The sequence below is a fragment of the Pagrus major genome, chromosome 2 (assembly GCF_040436345.1).
Source record: "Pagrus major chromosome 2, Pma_NU_1.0".
Classification (NCBI taxonomy): Eukaryota; Metazoa; Chordata; class Actinopteri; order Spariformes; family Sparidae; genus Pagrus; species Pagrus major.
Window position 1 is genome coordinate 4001775 of NC_133216.1, and position 18950 is coordinate 4020724.

The 18950-nt window shown below is 40.4% G+C and overlaps 1 protein-coding gene across 1 annotated transcript in view; it reads right to left on the bottom strand.

Moving 5' to 3' along the window:
- The window catches only part of sptbn4b (spectrin, beta, non-erythrocytic 4b), a 61818-nt gene that overhangs the window by 36985 nt on the left and 5883 nt on the right, over positions 1-18950 (bottom strand). The window contains 20 exon segments of the mRNA XM_073486969.1: positions 2062-2152; positions 2898-3100; positions 6316-6541; positions 6682-6812; positions 7375-7533; positions 7884-8124; positions 11109-11246; positions 11347-11561; positions 11713-12081; positions 12384-12533; positions 13851-13987; positions 14362-14512; positions 14640-14942; positions 15170-15328; positions 15581-15698; positions 17178-17365; positions 17471-17583; positions 17728-17843; positions 18057-18137; positions 18283-18374. Of these exon segments, the coding sequence (XP_073343070.1) occupies positions 2062-2152; positions 2898-3100; positions 6316-6541; positions 6682-6812; positions 7375-7533; positions 7884-8124; positions 11109-11246; positions 11347-11561; positions 11713-12081; positions 12384-12533; positions 13851-13987; positions 14362-14512; positions 14640-14942; positions 15170-15328; positions 15581-15698; positions 17178-17365; positions 17471-17583; positions 17728-17843; positions 18057-18137; positions 18283-18374 (3381 nt within the window).

Consider the following 18950-nt stretch of genomic DNA (forward strand, 5'->3'; position numbering starts at 1 on the left):
TGATCTGCTAATGAATCTATTTTAACAGAAATAATGCTATATGAGTAAAGGAAGTATTTCTGTAGTAGGAGAATTTTCTCAACACAAACACTTTGAGTACATAACAAACATTCACATTAAAAATCACCAAATTTGTAGATAAAGGGTTTACATTGGACAAGAAGGGTATGAAAAATTGTAATCTAAAAAGTAACTAGTAACTAAAGCAGTCAGTTAAATGTAGTGGAGTACAAAGTACAAAATCTGCCTTTGAGGTGTAATGGGGCAGAAGTATGAAGTTGCATAAAATCAAAGTAACTTGAATTTGTACTTGAAGTACAGAACTTCTTAAAAAAGTGTGTCATAATTCTACCCATAAAGACCAGCTGAAAGAATATGAACTCTAGATGTGATCATTTTGTGTACAACAAAATTATTTGACAACATAAAGCTCGGTGTAAAACTGTTGGCAAGTGAATGTAAAGCAGCGGTTAGTAGCAGGAAACACGAGGATGCAGCCTGGACTGAACGCAAGAACACACCCTGAGAGCTGAGAGCTTAGGTTCCTACAGACTGACGCAGTGTCACTCGCCCACTGTAGGCTACACACACACACACACACACACACACACACACATATACACACACAAACACACACACACATACACAGTGAGGGGAAGACTCCTCATGCATACTGTATTTCTACAGACACGCACAACGTACAGTATGAGCAGACAGATAGATGGATATGGCTGACACACACACACACCTACACACGCAGACACTCGTACACAGTGAGATACACTCTTCCTCCTTTGAATAAGTGATGAGGAGCTGTGCTGCTGAATTATTCAGTAGAGCCAAAGAGAGAAAGTTGCTGAAACTAAACAAGGTTTTGGCCCAGAAAGAAGCCTGAGTCTCCGCAGGGTGAGAGAGCAATAACTGCAGGAGTGATCAAAGGTGAGCCACGTGCAACACGGCTGGACCACATCAGTGATAGTTCCAACAAGGAAACTGGTGAGCCTCACAATACAGAAAGTCTCAGAGATCATGCAACCATGTGAGTAAAACAGTATGTATAAATATGAGTATATAAGTATATAAAAATACTCATAGTTTGGTCCAAATGTCAAGCAAGTCCGAAGTCACTTTTTCTTGTGTAAATTAAGTGAGATCAAATCACAGGTCGTGTCGAGTCTTTAGTTAAGAAAAGTCAAGAACCAATTCAGGGCAGTCTTAGCTGCAGTATCCAGTCTTAATAAAGAGAAAAGTCAAGGTATTCGTGCCTATCTAATAATGATATGATTGGCCAATTTATCTAACCTGTTCAAAAAGCACTGAATGAATTAGTATTGTTATTATGTTGTTCTCAATCAAAACTTTTGTCTCCCCATCACTTTTAAACAGTGAAATAGACAGCCAGACAAAAAAAAAACAACCTAAAAAACTAAACTGAAAATATAAAGTGAACACAGAAAAAGTCATTTGAGTCATGATGTCTCAAGTCAAGTCTTTAACTTCCAATTCCAGTCCAAATCGAGCCTTGAGTCATTTATTTTCTGTCAAGCTGCAAGTCATCTAAACAAGTGACATGAGTCGACTTAACACCTCTGACTATCATATTTACACATGAACACATGACAAATGACAAATTGACAAATTACTAAAAGGCTATAATAATTAAATCAAGTGATTACATCGGAGGGTAGACACTGTCAATTAATGACAAAATGACTAAATCTCATTGTGAGTCATTCAAGGTTTTTAAAAACAAACTTGATAACATTTAAACACTAGTGACAAACTTCTTTTCTCCCATCAGAAACAAAGGAGTGAAAGGGAGGTCAAACTTTAGTGACGCAGCTACGATGCTTTCTGGGTAATGAAGTTCATAAAAATTAAAACAGTAATCTTGTGCTGCCACTAGAGGCCACCAAAATGTGAAGTTGGCTATGGTAATAAAAAGGAACAAAGAGATTACCATCCTTATTTTTCTCTTGAACCGATTTAATCCACTCATTAGACCTTCTCAAGTCTCAAAGAGTTTAACCAACCAGTACAACCAGTCTGTTAGCCTCCTACCTCGTGACAGTCCTGAAGAAACCTCTGAAGTTCCCACTGGTCGTTCAGTTTCTCCAGCCACCGCTGCGCTAGCTCTCGGTTCTGGTTTCCCCTGAAAGAGTGAAAGATGGAGTCATTTCATTTGATATCATTTGTGCCGGAAATAAAAAAATACCTTAATTCATGTAATAAACGTGAAATGGTTTATAACAGAACCAGAATTTAATATATCAAAATAATAATGTCGCACTGTGCTCATTTATTTATCCCCATGGATGAAAAGTAAACGTCCAATGAGTTAATTAATGTTAATTAAATCTAAAAACCATATGGGTCTTCACATGGCTATTGTTGGAAACATACACACACAATAACCCAACCCCCTCCCAACACACACACACACACCACCAGTTCAGCTATCACACAGATTTCATGGTCAGATGTCACTTCTGGACTTAACAGACCGAGCTCTGTTTTCAGTGTTTTGTTTCATTTATACTTGGGGTTCCCTCTGCTTTGGATTCTGTAGCTTTCACTTTTCTTTTTATTATTGTTGTATTGTGTTTGGGCAGCTGCTGCTTAGATTGTTGTGCTTTAAAATCAGTTCAACGTACAGCGAGGACAGTGCAGGGTGCTGCAGTTTGTACTTTGTTTAACAGAGACAAAAGTAAATCTTGAATGAAGATATACAACATTTAATTAAGGCAGGTAAGACTACTGAAGGTCAGACAGAGCAAGAGGGAAAACTACTTTTTTCACAATTGTCAATGTGAAAAATGAACATTTTGTGCTTTAATCCAAATAATTTCGTTTATTTCTCTTCGTATACCTTTTGTTTTTCTGTTTGTATGCGGTACCTGTTGGCGAGGGTGTCGATGCGTTCCTTGATGCGTTCAGAGTAGATGTTACTCTGGCTGATCAGACTCTCTCCGGCCTCGATCACAGCTTTGATCCTGTGCAGGTTCAGCTCCATTGTGGTGGTGAAGTCCTTGTGTTTCTTGATGGCGGCTTCGACTGTTTCCACCGTGGTGGGCAGCTCCACGTGAGCAAGGGCTGACTCCTAAAGAACGAACATGTGGATACAGTGAGGTGATATCTTGGTTCAGGAACTGATTAAGTGGAGGAGATTAAAAAAGAAAGAGCAACAATTGACAAAAAATAGCAAATAGATAAGACCAACTCTTGAAATTTAAGCCCGATATTGGTTCATTTATCTACTAAACCATATAACGAAGTCTGTTTAACGGGTCAGTTTTGGGGTTCAAACCAACCAACATTCTCAATCATTTGATCTAAAACAAACAATTTTAAGACGTTACATGGCCTTTAGAAAATTATGAGGGTAATTGTCACAATCGTCTCTCATTTAATAGACTAAATTATTAATCAATTTGTCTGTTAAATGATTATTTTGCATTTGCCCTTTTATGAGAAGGTAGCAGCATTATTCCAGAAAAAATAGCTACTTAATTTTAGTCTATCAATATCTTGAGATAAGAAAAAAATGTGAAATGATGACATTTTAAAACAAAACTACTGAAACCACTAATATCATTACAAATGTATATGGCCTCTGGATAGATAGAAAATGAATTAAAATAAGGGAGAAACAACCGGGGAGAGGCAGACAGAGGTCTATGGCCTGCAACGTCTTTGATGCTTATTGAAGAAGAAATGCTGCTCTCTCTAAATCAAGCCCCAGGCTACTATGGAGAGCTGGTCCCTGGTAAAGATCTAATATCAGACTAAAAGGGACCTTTTGGCCAACACACATGCACACACAGGAGTCGAGGGCAGCTCTGCCTTTGACATTTTAGATGAGAAAAACAAACCTCTGCGCATGTGATGCTGAGATTAAATACAGCAATGCAGACTACAAGATCAGGGTCTGACACAGGGTAACCTGTAGAGCTGGAAATGTGCTGCAATCATATTTATATGGCAATATCAAAGACGCTGATGGTAAATTCCTAAGAATGGTTAATGGGAGTGGGGCAATGGAAAATACTTTGACACATTATAAAAGAAAAGAGATAATCATGCAGAGATAATTGCAGCCTGGGTTGATTGTTGATTTTCTGGCCTTGGCTGGACAATGAAGTTTCATTGCAACGTCAATTTCATGCTTTGAATGTTGGGGGCTTACAGTACTTATGTTAAGAGATATGTCTGAGGAAGGCAGAGATCAGCAGTGAGTGATCAAAAAAACTCACCCAGTCTTTTGAAAGTGGACAATTTGGAGGACATTTCAGAATTATGAAGTTGTTGGGAAGTACATACTGGAGGAGACACACACCGCCTCACAACAATTACTAACCACGTTAGCCGTTTTCACCTGAAGCTAATGTCTACAGCCATGAAGAATAAGGCAAACCCAGCTTGTCAGCAAGAATTGAAGAGGCACGGTCAAGTCAGCTGTCCGTCTCTGAGATAGATGTGTGCAACAGTCATGTTCGTGATGTTTGAGGATGGAGGACAGGAATTGAGGATACCATACACTGAGATGCATCAAGATGCATCAAGAATTGTCGTGCATTCGAATCGTTGACAGGTGAATCATAATCAAATTGAATTGTGAGGCCAGTGAAGATTCACACCTCTAATAATCATCACTCTAGGTAAAACTACGGACTAGATCTAAATTTACTTTCAAAAGGTACTAAATATTGTTCCTAACTTAAAAAATGAGATGGGGTATTTCTTTAAAAGCTGGACTTAATCAGCTAATTATTCATGGAACTTGTTAATTCATGACACTGCTGCGTTCTTTAAATCAAAATAAGATCTGAGGTTTGATCTTTGCAGAACAAATACTTGTACAGTAACTTAAGAATCATGGACAGAATTTAGTCAATAAGAGGCTAGTATAATTTACACAAGCCTATAAATACCATCATTATGAATATTGTTAACACACACACACACACACACACACACACACACACACACACACACACACACACACACACACACACACAGACGTGAGTATCAGGAGGCTGCCAACAATTCCTCCTCCACAATGTAGATCTAAAGTTACTGGATGCTGCTGCCTTGACAGCTCCTGCTCTAATATCACATAACACAGGGACACTCTGCAAAAAGTCTCCTGCTGACACACACACACACACACACACACACAAACACACACACACACACACACACACACACACACCCTCTCTTCTTTTCTCTCATTCTCTCTCTCTCTCCGTATCTCAGAGCTGACTTTGGCAGGGCTAAGCCGACCACACCCAGTCCAGTTGATGCTCTGCTGCAGTCAGAAAGCAGCATTTGGCCTGTTCAGATGCTCATGAAGGCACCAGGATGTTTATGTGATGTGATATGACTTATCCGTTGTCACCATCATTATCATGTGATTCGACTAAAGGACAAAAGCAGAACAGGTTTTATCCCCCAAAAAGTTGTCAGATATTGACCTCACAATGCACCTTAATGTATATCAAGTACTTGAAGGAAGGTACAGTAATTACAGACAACAGTGTAAGACTCTAAGATGGGAGTCTCTGTAACTATGTTTATTTTTCTGTCCCTCATTATGCTAACGATTACATATGTATGCATACTTGTATTTCTGCCCCCCAAAAAATATATATAAAAGTGAAATCTAATTGACAACTGTTTTAGCTGCATATTTTTTTTCTACTGATTTTGTGTGCAGTATACTGCTCCCTCTGGTCTGCCACCATCAGAGGAAAAGATAAGATGAAAAGGGAAAAATGAGCACAGAGAAGGAGGATTTGTCTCTGCCTTAGTGACAGCCAGACAAGCTCAAAGAAAAATCACCTAAAAGGTGAAACTGCAACATAAAAGCACATCATGCATGTCGCATACAGCAGCTGCTTTCATTTGGCATTTAGCTTCTCTAATGTTGCATAAAAGACTGTTCAGATGTTTAAGTCAAGCAGATTTGTATGATGCAACAGGGTTGGAGCACAAAAAGAATGCTTTGCTAAGGTGCACATCGAGCAGTTGATGGGAATACATCACTGAACATAGAAAGACAGTCATATAATGATTAAAGGTAGTAAAGTCATCAAGAATAATGTATCGTCATCTACACAGCATTTTCATGTCACCTGGTGTTGGCCATATTTCACACTGTAAAAACTTTGACACATTAGATGATCATAAGCAGATTTATCCTGTGTGCACGATGAATATCAGTAGCAAAGGGCAAACCATCCATCCAGCTTTCAAGATATATTTTGAACCAAGTTTTTAGGACTGACAAACCAAGTGTCATTGTCATTGTCTCACCTGGTTGTTGAGGAAAGACTCGGCCTGTTTGACATCTCGCAGGAACAGATGGAAAATGTGAGCCTGGACCAGAACCTCTCTCCTGCTCTCCCACATCTCCAGCAGTTTGTTCCAGCCGACGTCGAGCTTCTGGAGCCACTGCTGCAGGGCAGCCTGAGGGAGAGGAGCCTCCTCGGACTCCAGCAGCTCGTTCATGGCCTGGAGGCGCTCATAGTCCTCTTCATACCTGCATGGAAAACAACAGTAACCCATTCAATATTCTCTGAACACCTGATGTGTCTTTTAAGATCTTTTAGGAAGATATTTTAAAAATAAGATTGTGATGTATAAACAAGAGAAGCCTTTCATTGTCTGTTGGTAACCCACCGTCCGATCTCCTCCTTTAGGGCAGCATGTTTGTTGATGAGTTTCTCGGCCTCCTCTAGGTCGTTGGGCAGCTGGTCTGAGGCGGCCGCTGTCTGAGTCTGGACCAACCAGGTGAGGAACGAGTCCAGGTCCTAACAGGACAGGGAGAGGAGAATGACGCATTTACATTTGATTAATTCCACTGCAAGTCTGTTACTACAGAAGTTTAAGCAGACAGCAGCTGAAATACTTGAAATTGAATTAAATTAGCTTGGCTTGTGGCAGATACATTTAGTTAGTAAAATTTACTTCTTAAAACAACAAATTTCTCCACCACAACTTTCTCAATGTCTCCTGTTGTTGAAACTAGAAACCTAGCCTCACACACATTGTGATTTGCTGGCGGATAAAATTTGAATATTGACATCCACTTGCCCCTCTTCTGGAGGTTGAACCTTTCTTAATTTTTAACAAAGAAGAGACATTTCACATTAATCTTTCTGTTTTTATGTTAAAATACTCAAACTGTTCCTTTAACTACAGATATCTTATACTTGAGGTTTACACTTTTCATGAACTTATGTGAAAGAGTGTGTTGGTTTGTTCACAGACTACTATCTGTTGTTCTTCTCAGTTTCTATTTATCATTAGTTATTATCAGTGAACAATCAGAGTGACAGATTTCTTCCTGATGTATGGATTATCCCTGTGTACCTGTATGAAGCTCTGTAGCCTGCTTGCTACCATCAGCGAGTCCTCACAGCCCTGCAGGGTGCGTTTCAGCTCTTCCCACTCCAAACTGATGCCATCGAACGGCACAAGAACCTCCATGGCCCGACCTTGGTGGACAGTGGCCAGATGCTCCGCCTCTTCCTACATAGACACAGATGGCATTATGGTGCCTAATACAACCTGTGTATAAAATTATCTTTACCTCCACATATTTGTATCTCTTTGTAGTTCCTTACACTTGTGATATTTTTCTCGAAATAAATGCCCACTAGACTACTTTTTATTTATCGTTACTGATGGATTCTAAATTTCCTGAAGCACCAAGAGTTGCTTATTCATTATGATAGAAAATAGATCAATAGAAAAATGGTTAAGAAAAACAATTAGTTCACTTAACTTTTCTTTGTTTGTTTATTTTCATGCAAGTTATCTTAACACATTTTTTTCATATTACATTTGTAAAGTCAATGTAATTTCCCATTATTCCTTACCTGTAGATGTAGTAGTTTGGGCTCCAGGACGGATAGGGCTCCCTCCATTGTGGAGAGGCGTCTCTGCAGAGCCAGGACTCCTCCCAGGTCGCTGCCCATGTACTGAGTAGCGTCGATGGCTTTTCTCTTGTCCTGGATCTGGGACTTGATCTCAGCACACTCCAGCAGGCAGTTCTGCAGGCGTAACATCGAGTCCAGCTGATCTTTCTTCTGCTCCACTAGCTCCACGATGCTGTTCCACCTGGTACCATGTAACAGACAAGAGAGAGTCGTAATGAAAGTGTAGTTTGAGAGGAGAGTATAGTACAGTGAAGGAGGAATGTGCAATAGTGAAGATAGTCCTGATTTATCTGGAACTGTTACATATACACAAGCCGGATTCATTTTTCTTCCTTCATACTACAGCCACGCTTGAATCCCAGCCATCCATTGTTCCAGGTGTCAAGCAGTAGATGTAATCTAAGACAAAGTATGTATCAAATGAAATATATCACAGCTGAGGGAATTTAAACCACAGGTCATATGTCTTTTAATGTTAAAGCTGGTGCTAAACATTAAAGCTCGTTTTAGAAAAATATTTTTGTTCCTGTCTGTTCATTTAACTGAACTGTAACAGCTAATTGTCTTAAACATGAATGATTAACATTAATATTAATCTTGAGAAGACCTGAGCTTCATTATTATTACAAGACATGTTAAACTCATTATTATGATGACCTGATATGACCTGATATGAACTGTTTCCGTTTGCTCTGCTGTGGTTTCAGTCCAGGCCTCGTCTGCTTACCATATCGTCATACAATATGTCCCCCTGATTCTGCTCCAGACCAGCAGGTCTCAATACACACCCATTCAGCCAAGAAACACACACTCACACACACGCACACACACAGAGATCCTTGTGACTGTAATGAGGTAATGGCAGAGTCGCTAAGAGGCAGACAGAGCGCTCAGCAGGCAGGCAGGAAAACAGCTCGGTGACACTGACTGACCTCAGAGCTGCTAAAGTCTGATAGGTGAAATGTGGTCATGGTGACGGTTGAGGGGCACATGTGTGTGACTGGGGTCGCTGCTTCACAAAAATTTAAATGAAACATAATAAGTTTATGTGCTCATATATCAAAAAAGAGTCCCGTTGCCTACGATGCAGCACCTAGATTTAAACATGAATGTATGTTAACATAAATCCTGATTTTAAGTAAAAATACTTATTATAAAGAAAGAACAAATACTTAGTATTGACCCTTATACAGTCAACCTGTATGGTTCTCTCATTTCCTTTATCTAAAATGTAATTAAATGTTGATTATAGTCTTCCTAATTATTAAGTGCTTAATAACTTTATTTAAGAAATAGTAACAAAAGTCCTGATCCTCCCATTGTCTCCACGGGGCTTTAAAAGATTTCCCTGTACATAGCATCAGAAAAATTTTAATTAAAAGAAAACCACATCTCTTTGATACATGCTGGTCTGATTTGAGGAGCAACATGGGTAATAATTCACAGTCTTTTTGAGTTGATGAATAGATATGTTTGAATTATGCACATAAATCTGGGTAGACATGTAAAATTGAATATCTACTGTATGTACTAATGTTGTAGCAAGTCAATAGTAGATAAATAAGATTACTTTTTGTTCAGCTAAGGATTACACGTCTTGTTAAAGGGGATTTGCACACAATAACCCCGATACTGTACGCACGGTCAATATTTGAGAAAAACAGTATTATCCAGTTATGGTCTTAAAACTGACACAGAATAAGTGTTTATATGTTATGTTTGTTCTTATTTTTTTGCTCTTGGCTGGCCTAGTCTTAGCTGAGGCAGCCAGCACAGATGGCCGCCCTGAGACCGACACCGTGTGCCAAGGTCACAAGACTCATGGACACCCAACCATCATGGACTCTGCAGCCAGACAGAACAGTGGTCAGTGAACATGACATGACATGATAAAAAAAAACAATCCCATCACAGGGTCGACCTGGCTGTATGATAGTGTAAATAAACATGTCGGCCAAACAGAGAGAGAGAGAGAGTTAGAAAAGATACGTGCTGCTATTATTTCATTCTATCTACAAAGATGAGAGCAGGTAGGAGTTTAGCCTGCTATGAAGACAGCGACTGACAGGACACAAGACACTTGTCAAAAGACAATTACAAAACATGGTTTGAGTATGAATTCCTCTGAATAATGAGCCCACGAATTTTCTCTTCCTTGCCATCTCTCTTCTCTTCTGCATGTCAGTCCGCCTCCCTCTCCTCCCACCTGCTCCTCCCCCCTCCTGGGAGTAAATAGGACAGAGCTCCAAAAAGCCAATGCACTATTTAACAGACAGGGGGATGTCTGCTCACAGGCTGCTCTACCCATAGCGTAAAGCATGGGAACATTGTTAAGTGAATTTCTGATAATTCATTTGAAAAAATGTATTTACTGAAACTTGTCTTTCAGCACTAAGTGTTTCAGTGCCTTGCTTATCAACACTTTGACATCAGTAAGCACTTGTTACTAGCCTGTCACTGACATGAAGAACAGTACTTAGTGAATTAGTATTAGTGTGTTAAAGCACATCATATTGCTGTCTGTATGGGGTAAGTAGATGTAGGTTAGTATTACAATCTAGTGCTTTGTTGATATTGTTATTATCAATAGGTGTAGCTGCAAGTTAATAATAGGATTCAAGATTCAATAAAGTTTATTTTCACTGTACTGCTGTGCAAGACAACAGCACAATGAAATTACGATGGCACTCCCTGAAATGGTGGCCAAGTAATTGAAACAATGATCAACAGATTAGATTTTTAATTATGATTGGGAAACTGATTGCTGCACAGTCATTGCACTGAAACATGTGTCGAGAAGGAGAGAGAGGGGTAAAACATGCAACAAAAGTCTTTGGCTAAAATCGAATCAGCAACAATTGTGACCATGTGCTGTAACCATTCAGCTATCAAGGAACTCCAACTTGTCAATTACCTGTATTTTAGTCTAATTCATTAGATTCTTCCTCTGCATTGTGTTATATATGGAGTTATAATGCAATTCCGTTCCTCAGGTGAGGCACTTTGAATTGCATCTGTTTTTGAAAGGTGCTAAACAAATAAACTCATCTTGCATAGTAGGATCCTTGTAGGAGTATCAATAGCAGTGGTGGTATTCACATTCTGGTATAAGGAACAGTGGTCGTAGCTGGTTTTAGCAATTGGAGGTCAGCTTTGCTTCAATACCTGGAGTTGAGGTGGTCCTGACAGCCCCTGACTTCTGTAGAAGAAGGATGACCTCCATCCAGGAGCTGCTGAACTATCTGGTTAACGTCCAAAATCCTTCCCATCAGGCTGTTCATTTCCTGGTCAAGGCTCTCAAACCTACAACAAAGGGCATTGTGGGATGTGATGAGACAGTCAGTTTATTATGAGATTTTTTGAATTGGCTATTAAACCTTCCTCTCCTCTCCCTTTTCCTCACCTGTGTGCCACCACCTCCACGTCCTCCAGTCTCTCAGGGATCTCCATCTTGTCCAGCCACTGCTCCTTCTCATCAATCCACAGCTCACAGGCATTGACCTCACTGAACATGCGGTAGACGGCGAGAGCATCGTGAAGCCACTGCTGTCTGAGCACGGCCACCTCGACCACCTCGGTATAGAGCTGCTCCACCTCTCCCATGCGCATCTGTACCTCCTGCAGAGAGGGGAGGGCAGAAGACAGGAGAGGACACAGACAGACAGGAGGAGAGCAAAGATGAAAAGCAAGGACAAAGGAAAATAAAGAAGATCAAACAAAAAACTTTACCAAAAAAGTTAAACATCCCTTCTCTGCTTCCTCTACCCACCTCCTGTTCACGGTACTGCAAAGGCAGAGCCACCATGTGTTTGCGCAGTGCCACTACATGCAGACGATGTTTGTCGATGGCCTCGCTGACCCCTCTGTGTTTTTTCAGCAAAGACTGGGTGGAGTACTCATCATGTCCAAAGTCTTCGCTGGACACCAGGCGGTAGGCGTCCTGCAGCCATGCCACCAAGTCGTCTGTCTCAGTGGAGAACTGAAAAAAGTTTAGCGCCTCCTGCAGGTGGCCAAGACGCTGCGCAGCCTGGTCCTCCAGCCTCTTCCACTCCCCCTTCACCTCCATGATGTGCTCCTGGATACCCGCCGTGCCAAAGCTCTTCTCACTGAGGATCTGCTTTCCTCTCTTCATGGTGTTCTGGAGGAGCAGGGCAGGACGGAGGGATAACACTGTTACTCTAAATTGTAAAATAGTTAGAATTCTACAAATGAAACCATACTGTAAACAGGCTGAATGGTACAATTTTCAACAAAAAACTACTCAAAATTACATAAGTAAGAAAGTTGAGTTTTTTTTGTCATTGAGCTGAAAAAAATATTTATAAATGCATAAATTCATAAGTACACGAAGTTCAGAACAGAAACCTGAAGTACTGTAGGTGTCCCAGGTGCTGATTCTCACACACACAGATAGAAACACAGACAGAAATGCACACACACCTGCAGCAGTGACCGGTGAGCCAGCAGTTCTCCAGCCAGAGTCTTGTGTTTTTGTAGTAACTTCAGCACACTGCTCAGGTCCTTCCCATAACCCTGAGCTCCCAAGATGGCGCTCTTCTCCCTGATCCAGCCCTCCGACTCCTCCAGCTCCTAACAGAAGAACAAACAGGCAAACAAGATTTAAAGAGGTGAAGCTATTGATAATTGGGGAAAAAAAAAGATACGTTCATTGGAGGAAAGAGATGAGAAAAAAATGTGTAGTTCAGAAAATGTAGAACAGCCCTCGTCTGTAATCCCTACAGTTCATCTAACACTGATCGCAGTCTGTTTCTGAGAGCCTCCCAAAAGACAGAAGGGGAATTAGTCAAATTAATCAGTATTGTGAGGTTATTAGTGATTCCACAATATGAACCAAGGACTCATTGGACAAAGAAATCCGCTCTTCTCATTATAAACTCATTACTTTCATGGTTCATTTTACAAGCTTATTCACTAACATTAACAACTGGCTCATCACCTCGCAGTTATCAAAGTGACAGCTTTAGTCAGGAGACAGACAAAGGTCAAGAAATTAAAAAAATATGTGCAGATTCTGATTGTACCCATCATTCTTCCAAAGGATAATTTGACTTTGATTTGACTCTGCATTTCTTTTTGTATATGAATAACTTATCAGGTCATTGGTTTTATTAGTCTCTCCCTGACTACAAGATAGATATGCTGTAAAACACAAAATAATCTGCTCAGATGTGGAGGAACCAGGACTGCTAAACATTTTGTTCTCATGGAAAGCGGCAAAGAACAAAGTGCTACTATTATTACAGTATTTTGCTCTGTGATTTATTACCTTTTCAGCAGGCATTTCTGTTACATCTCTCCTCTAATTAGCTCTCTTACTCAGCTGTAATAAAATGTGGTTACCTAAAAGCCTGCTTACAACCCAGTAAAGTTGTTGTAAAGCCTTGGCTAGAAATAGAGGTTGATTAAAGTATAAATGATTCATTAATGTATATTTAAAATATGGGCTAGTGATGTTTGTGAGACACATTGAGGTCCCGAGTTAACAAAAATCTAAGAGTCTTTGGTTTGTATATCTTGAAAGCTGCTGTATGCACGTTTCACAAAATAAAGATTAAATTCTTTGGAATTTCAAACACAAGGACTGACACCCCTCAAATGTCTTTCGTTGTTTCTCATGGTCAAATTCTTATTCTTTTTACTTTATACCTCCACAAAACTGGCCAATGACTGTGTGAAGTGGTTGTGAATGTCAGATTGGAGGTTTTTGAAAATAACAGAAATTGAAGGACAGATTCCCCTCCCATTTATGACATCAAAAAGGTGTGGAGGGAGCAGGTTTCCGCAGCTGTTTGAAGCATCCAATGAGCACTTGGTGGATCATAATTAACACAACATAACACTGATGACATAATCCTGATATTGCCACATCCCATCAACCCATCCTACCTGAAAGAAGGCCCACAGTTGTCTCGACTCTTCGAGCTCAGCGCGTCTTTTAGCTGCCAGTTGTTTCAGCTCCTCCAGACAGGAAGAGACATGGTTCACACGGTTACAGATCACCTGTGGGTCACACGGTTGGTAACCTGAAAGATAACAAAATGAGATTAATGACCGTGAAAAAAAAAACACGCAATAGATACAGTGCTTCATTCATTACAGTAGTGTGTACAGAGCAGATCACCTTACTAATATCAACTTTCCACTTGTCTCAAGGTCAAATACATCTTCACTTGACTAAATGAAATCAATACTGGACCATTCCTTACACCTTGGTTCATTTAGTCTATGATAATGACAAAAACAAAAGTTCGGAATAAATTGTTGCATCTTCTTTACAATCCAAATGACTCCTATAATTTACTAATATGTACTAATATTATTCTGGATACTATATAAATAGAACATAATGCACACTAGACAAACAGAAACTAGTGAGGATATGTGAGTGTGTATATACCTTCTATTGTAGTGAATTTGAGTGCAGCAGTGTTGAGTGTCTCGACCCTCTCAGCCTGCACTGTAATGTCAGCTTCCTGCAGGCTGTGTTTCTGCAGCAGGTCATCCACCTCCAGAAGATGTTTCCCAAAGTCCTTTGACAAGAGCTGGACCTGAGAGAGAGCAGGAGATGAAAGGAGGGGGTAGACAGGGCGATGTCATCATACATCAGGGTGTCTTCCTTTTTCAAAGTTCAAGTTCTACTTTTTCTTCTACTCCCTAATTCTCTCTCTCCAGTACCTGTGTGTCCTCCATCCAGTCGATCATGTAGACCATGTCCTGAAAAGTCTTCTGCAGGGCCAGGTTCTTCTCCAGCCGGGTCCTCCTCCCAGCCACCAGCTCCTTCAACAGACTCCATTGGCCTAGGATGTTCTCCTTCCGTGCCAAGATGCGCCGGATGTCGTAGTATCCTTCTGCCTCCATCTCTGCGGAAAGCTCCACCACCACACCAATTCGCTCTTCATATGATGCTATGTCTGCCTCAATGGCCTCGTGTTTTTTCATTGCTGCTTCGACTGCTGGTAGGTCATAGCCAAAATTGTCCTGTGGGTGGGTGAAGAAGAAAACATAGAAAGAAAAAGATATAAGAGTGTGGGGGGGACAGAGAGGGAGGGAGTGAAAGAGCACTAATTGAATGAATTGAATGTAAAAGGAAAAGCTGGAACAAACTAGCCTGCCATACTTCTAAGCACATTTATATTACAGCTGCATAAGGTTAAATGAGTTGAAACATAGTTTTAAATGTTGGTGTATCCCCCAGAGATCCCTACCTGCGATACAAGTCTCTGGTTCTCATTGAGCCACGCCTGTCTCATGGTGGTTTTGTGGTCAAAACGCTGAGCCAGCAGCTCCAGCTTCTCCTGACGAATCAGTTCCTTGCGCAGAGCCACACCCCTCTCATGTTCCGCCTTCTCCAGCTTCTCCCAGGCCTGGACAGAAAATGACAAAACACTGTTTAATATTGGTTATGTAATAGAAAAATAAAAAGTAATGGATAAAAGAACTGGTTAAATAGCCAGGAGTGAACTTTGAAAACAATGTTTGACTACAGGTTTTTGTTAAAGGGTGATGGTGACATTTAAATTATCAATAACTCTCTTGTGTCAGTTAGAACTTAACTGTAAAGTAAAAGGTGAAATAAATGTATTAAATAAAAACAACACAGTTGAATGATGTGTGACCTTGTTGATGTCTGAGATGAGTTTCCCATCATGAGGCACATAGGGTTTCTGGTTGTTGGCTCTGAGTTTGCTTTGGATGGTGAAGAGAAGGACCTCAAGATTCCCCTTCTCCTGAAACCTGAGCATGAAACAGAAAACTTTACTGAGGGATCCTGTTCCCAAGAACAGCCTCTTCTCTTTCAACTGTACCCTCTAGTGTAGGACACACTCAAAGTACTTCCAACTTTGTTCAAAGATAAGCTAAAAAAGATTGGGGTCAAAGGAAACACTCAAGCTGCAGCCAGAAGTTGGTCAGGGTTTCAGTGTCTTGCTGAAGGACACTCGCAGCATGAATGTTTGCTGACAGGAGGTCTGAGGACTCCTGGTAAAGGGTGATTTCTCTGCTCACTCTGCTTCCCTGCTGTCCAGTGTCGTGGCCATTCATCAATCTAGAGGAATCTACTGTATGAACAGCTGGTTGTTTCTTTATTACTTCGAACTAATATGTAGATATTTTCTAAACAAGTGCAGAACCAATTCATAGAGTTAAAGGTTGAAAGACTTTCAAGACCTTAATTCATGAAAATGTGTCCATTTTCTGGGAAAAAACATAATTATTCTGAGAAGCATGTCATCTGTGGCTGGAATTATTTCTTATTAAATATTTGATATGTAAGAATAAGCCACTGAGTTGAATTCAGACTCCAAACAAATATAGCAGTCTATCACCAGAGCAACCACTGATTGCTGCCATCTATGGCTGCCGTTAGCTGGTTAGCTCAGTTAACCATGCAGTTAGTCAACCTATTTGCTGACTCTGCCCAGACTGGTAGCTCGGAGAGCCAGGGGAGTCTTGGTGTAATTTACAGTTCTAGCACAGGAACTTTTGACTGTTGGAAGGAGGAGGTTTTCAGGACCTCTTGCGGTACAAAGTATTATTTGGAGGCAGGATGAGCTGGGGCTAGCTAGTTAACTTCAGTTGCTTTCTCTGCATAACATGGACGTCCAAGGGGATGTCTAAAAATGTCTTTCTTTCTGTATAACAGTTCAAAACCTAAAGATATACTCAGTATATATATTTATGACAAAAAACTGCACATCTTCACATAAGAGAGGCTGGAACCTGAGAATTCACAATAGCTGTCAGTGTACTTGCAGTGCCTGTGGGGCTGTGAGTGTAGCGCTGGGCTGATGCTAATGCTGATCCTGATGATGCTGGACAAAAGGCTCAAGGCTCTGTGGCTCTGTGCTCCAGCATGTTTCATGCATGTTTGCATATACAAACAGCAAGGCATTATCGACTTGCACACCTTTCACTTATAATGAGACTTAGTTTGATAAATAATAATTTTACCTGACAAACATAAAAATGGACAGTTGATTCTAGCTAAGAACACAAATCAGGACTCTTGCTTTCAAAGATCAAGGTGGTTATGCACATCTGTATAAACCTTAGCAGTAGGCACACAAACAGACGTAATTACATGTTACATACATTTAAAATTCATATGCATATGCGTGAGTAGGCAGTACTTAAGTCTGTGTGTGCTATGCAATAAATTACACCAAAATGGCACTAAAAAATCAAAATGCCATTTTGAAAATTCAGAAAACGCACTTGATGGGCTTCTCTATAGTGCAGTAGGTTGTGAAGGCCTGCAGCTGCTGCTGAACTCCCGTCAATGAGTTGGCAAACTTCTGGTTACTGATGACCGCGATCGTCTTTTCTATCCAGTCCAACAGGTCAGACGCCAGAGCCTCATAGCGGTTGATGATGTTTTCTGCCTCAATACAGTTGTCTAGTACCTGAGTCAGACAGATGGAAGAAGTATCGGAGCAGATTCAGAGAGGAAGAATAAAACAGAAACAGGAAATGAGGGATACACAGTAGGAGACACGTGTATTTGTTACCTTGCCAACCCTCTTGCCCTCCACAATAAGAGCCTTCATCTTAGAGAAATAGTGGTAGTACGAGACCACATAAGTGATGATGGACTTTTCGTCTGGGTTCTCTGTGTTCACATCTGTACAAGAGAGAGGTGGCGGAGACAGAAAGCAGAGAAGTTAACATCTGCTTGACTTTAGATGAAGAAAAACAGGCCACTTTTATTTAAGATATTTCTGTTTGTAATGTGGTTTGACTGACATTAACCAAAAACCATTCTCACCTTCAGGGTCGAGGAGCTTGGTGAGACCCAGGTGCTGCTCAGCGATGTTGAAGGCTTGCTGGAGGTTGTGAGTTGCATTGGATCGTGTCAGCTTGTGGAACTCTATCAAGTCAGGTCTGGAGGGCACATGATGATGTTTTTGTTGTTGCAATTGTTTTTGGTCATGTTATTACATCAAAATCCTATGACTTTGATTCCAGGAAAATTAAAAAAAGATTTCTGGACTAATTAAAAATGTTCCCACTATTTCTATCTGCGTTTGACATCGTGTAAAAATTCGCAATTTTAAACATGGTAATATCCTATGGATGTTAAAAAATACTACCTACCTGTGTCTGTGTATGAGGGCATTGAAGGCGAGGCCGTCTCTCCAGCAGGTGGTAAAATTCTGGATGTTGACCTCAGAGTACCTGGAGCGTGGAGAAACCTTTTGTAACTTTAAATGTAAACCAAGGAGCACCAAAGCACTAACACTCATACCTACTTGATACAGAAATGATCATGAAATTCACTGTTTTCGTTGACAGTTTTTTGTATTTTTATTCCATTGCTCACCCTGCGGTCTTCATCTGGCACCAGAGCAGCAGGGCATCCTTGGCAGAGCGAGTTTCTCGGTTGTCCTCCGTCTCTATTTTGATCACCTGGATCTGAAAAAGAACACAGCAAGGCAACAGTTCAGTATTTGGAGAAATATTGTGGCACAGACCAGACATAATATTAACCAATGCTTTATTTTTTATTTATCCGTCCCTTAATGAAGAGACAGTGTTGAAAGATGCTCATCACAATTTCCTTCAGACCAAAGTCACATCTTCAAATTGCTTATTTAATCCAATAATCGTATCCATTAAACCCAAAAAACTGACAAAAGACAAAGACAAGCAGCAAATCCTTATATTTAACAAGCTGTAACCAGCAAATGTTTCAAATTTTTACTTGAAAAATGTCTTGCCCTTATACATTTCCACATTGGAGGGGAATAAATATTGGCCAAGGTCACTCCTTTCTGCTTACAATTCCACAATGCCACTATTTGAATCACTTGTAAAATAAATAGTCTGTAACAAAGGTCAGTGTCATATGGCCCTGACATTATTCCTGAACCCTCAACACACACACCATGAGGGAGAATTAACAGTAAAAACAGACAAGAACAATAAGAACTAAGGAGGATTTTAGTGCAAGAAAGTGCAGAGCCATTACAACGCCTGATGATAGGTGAC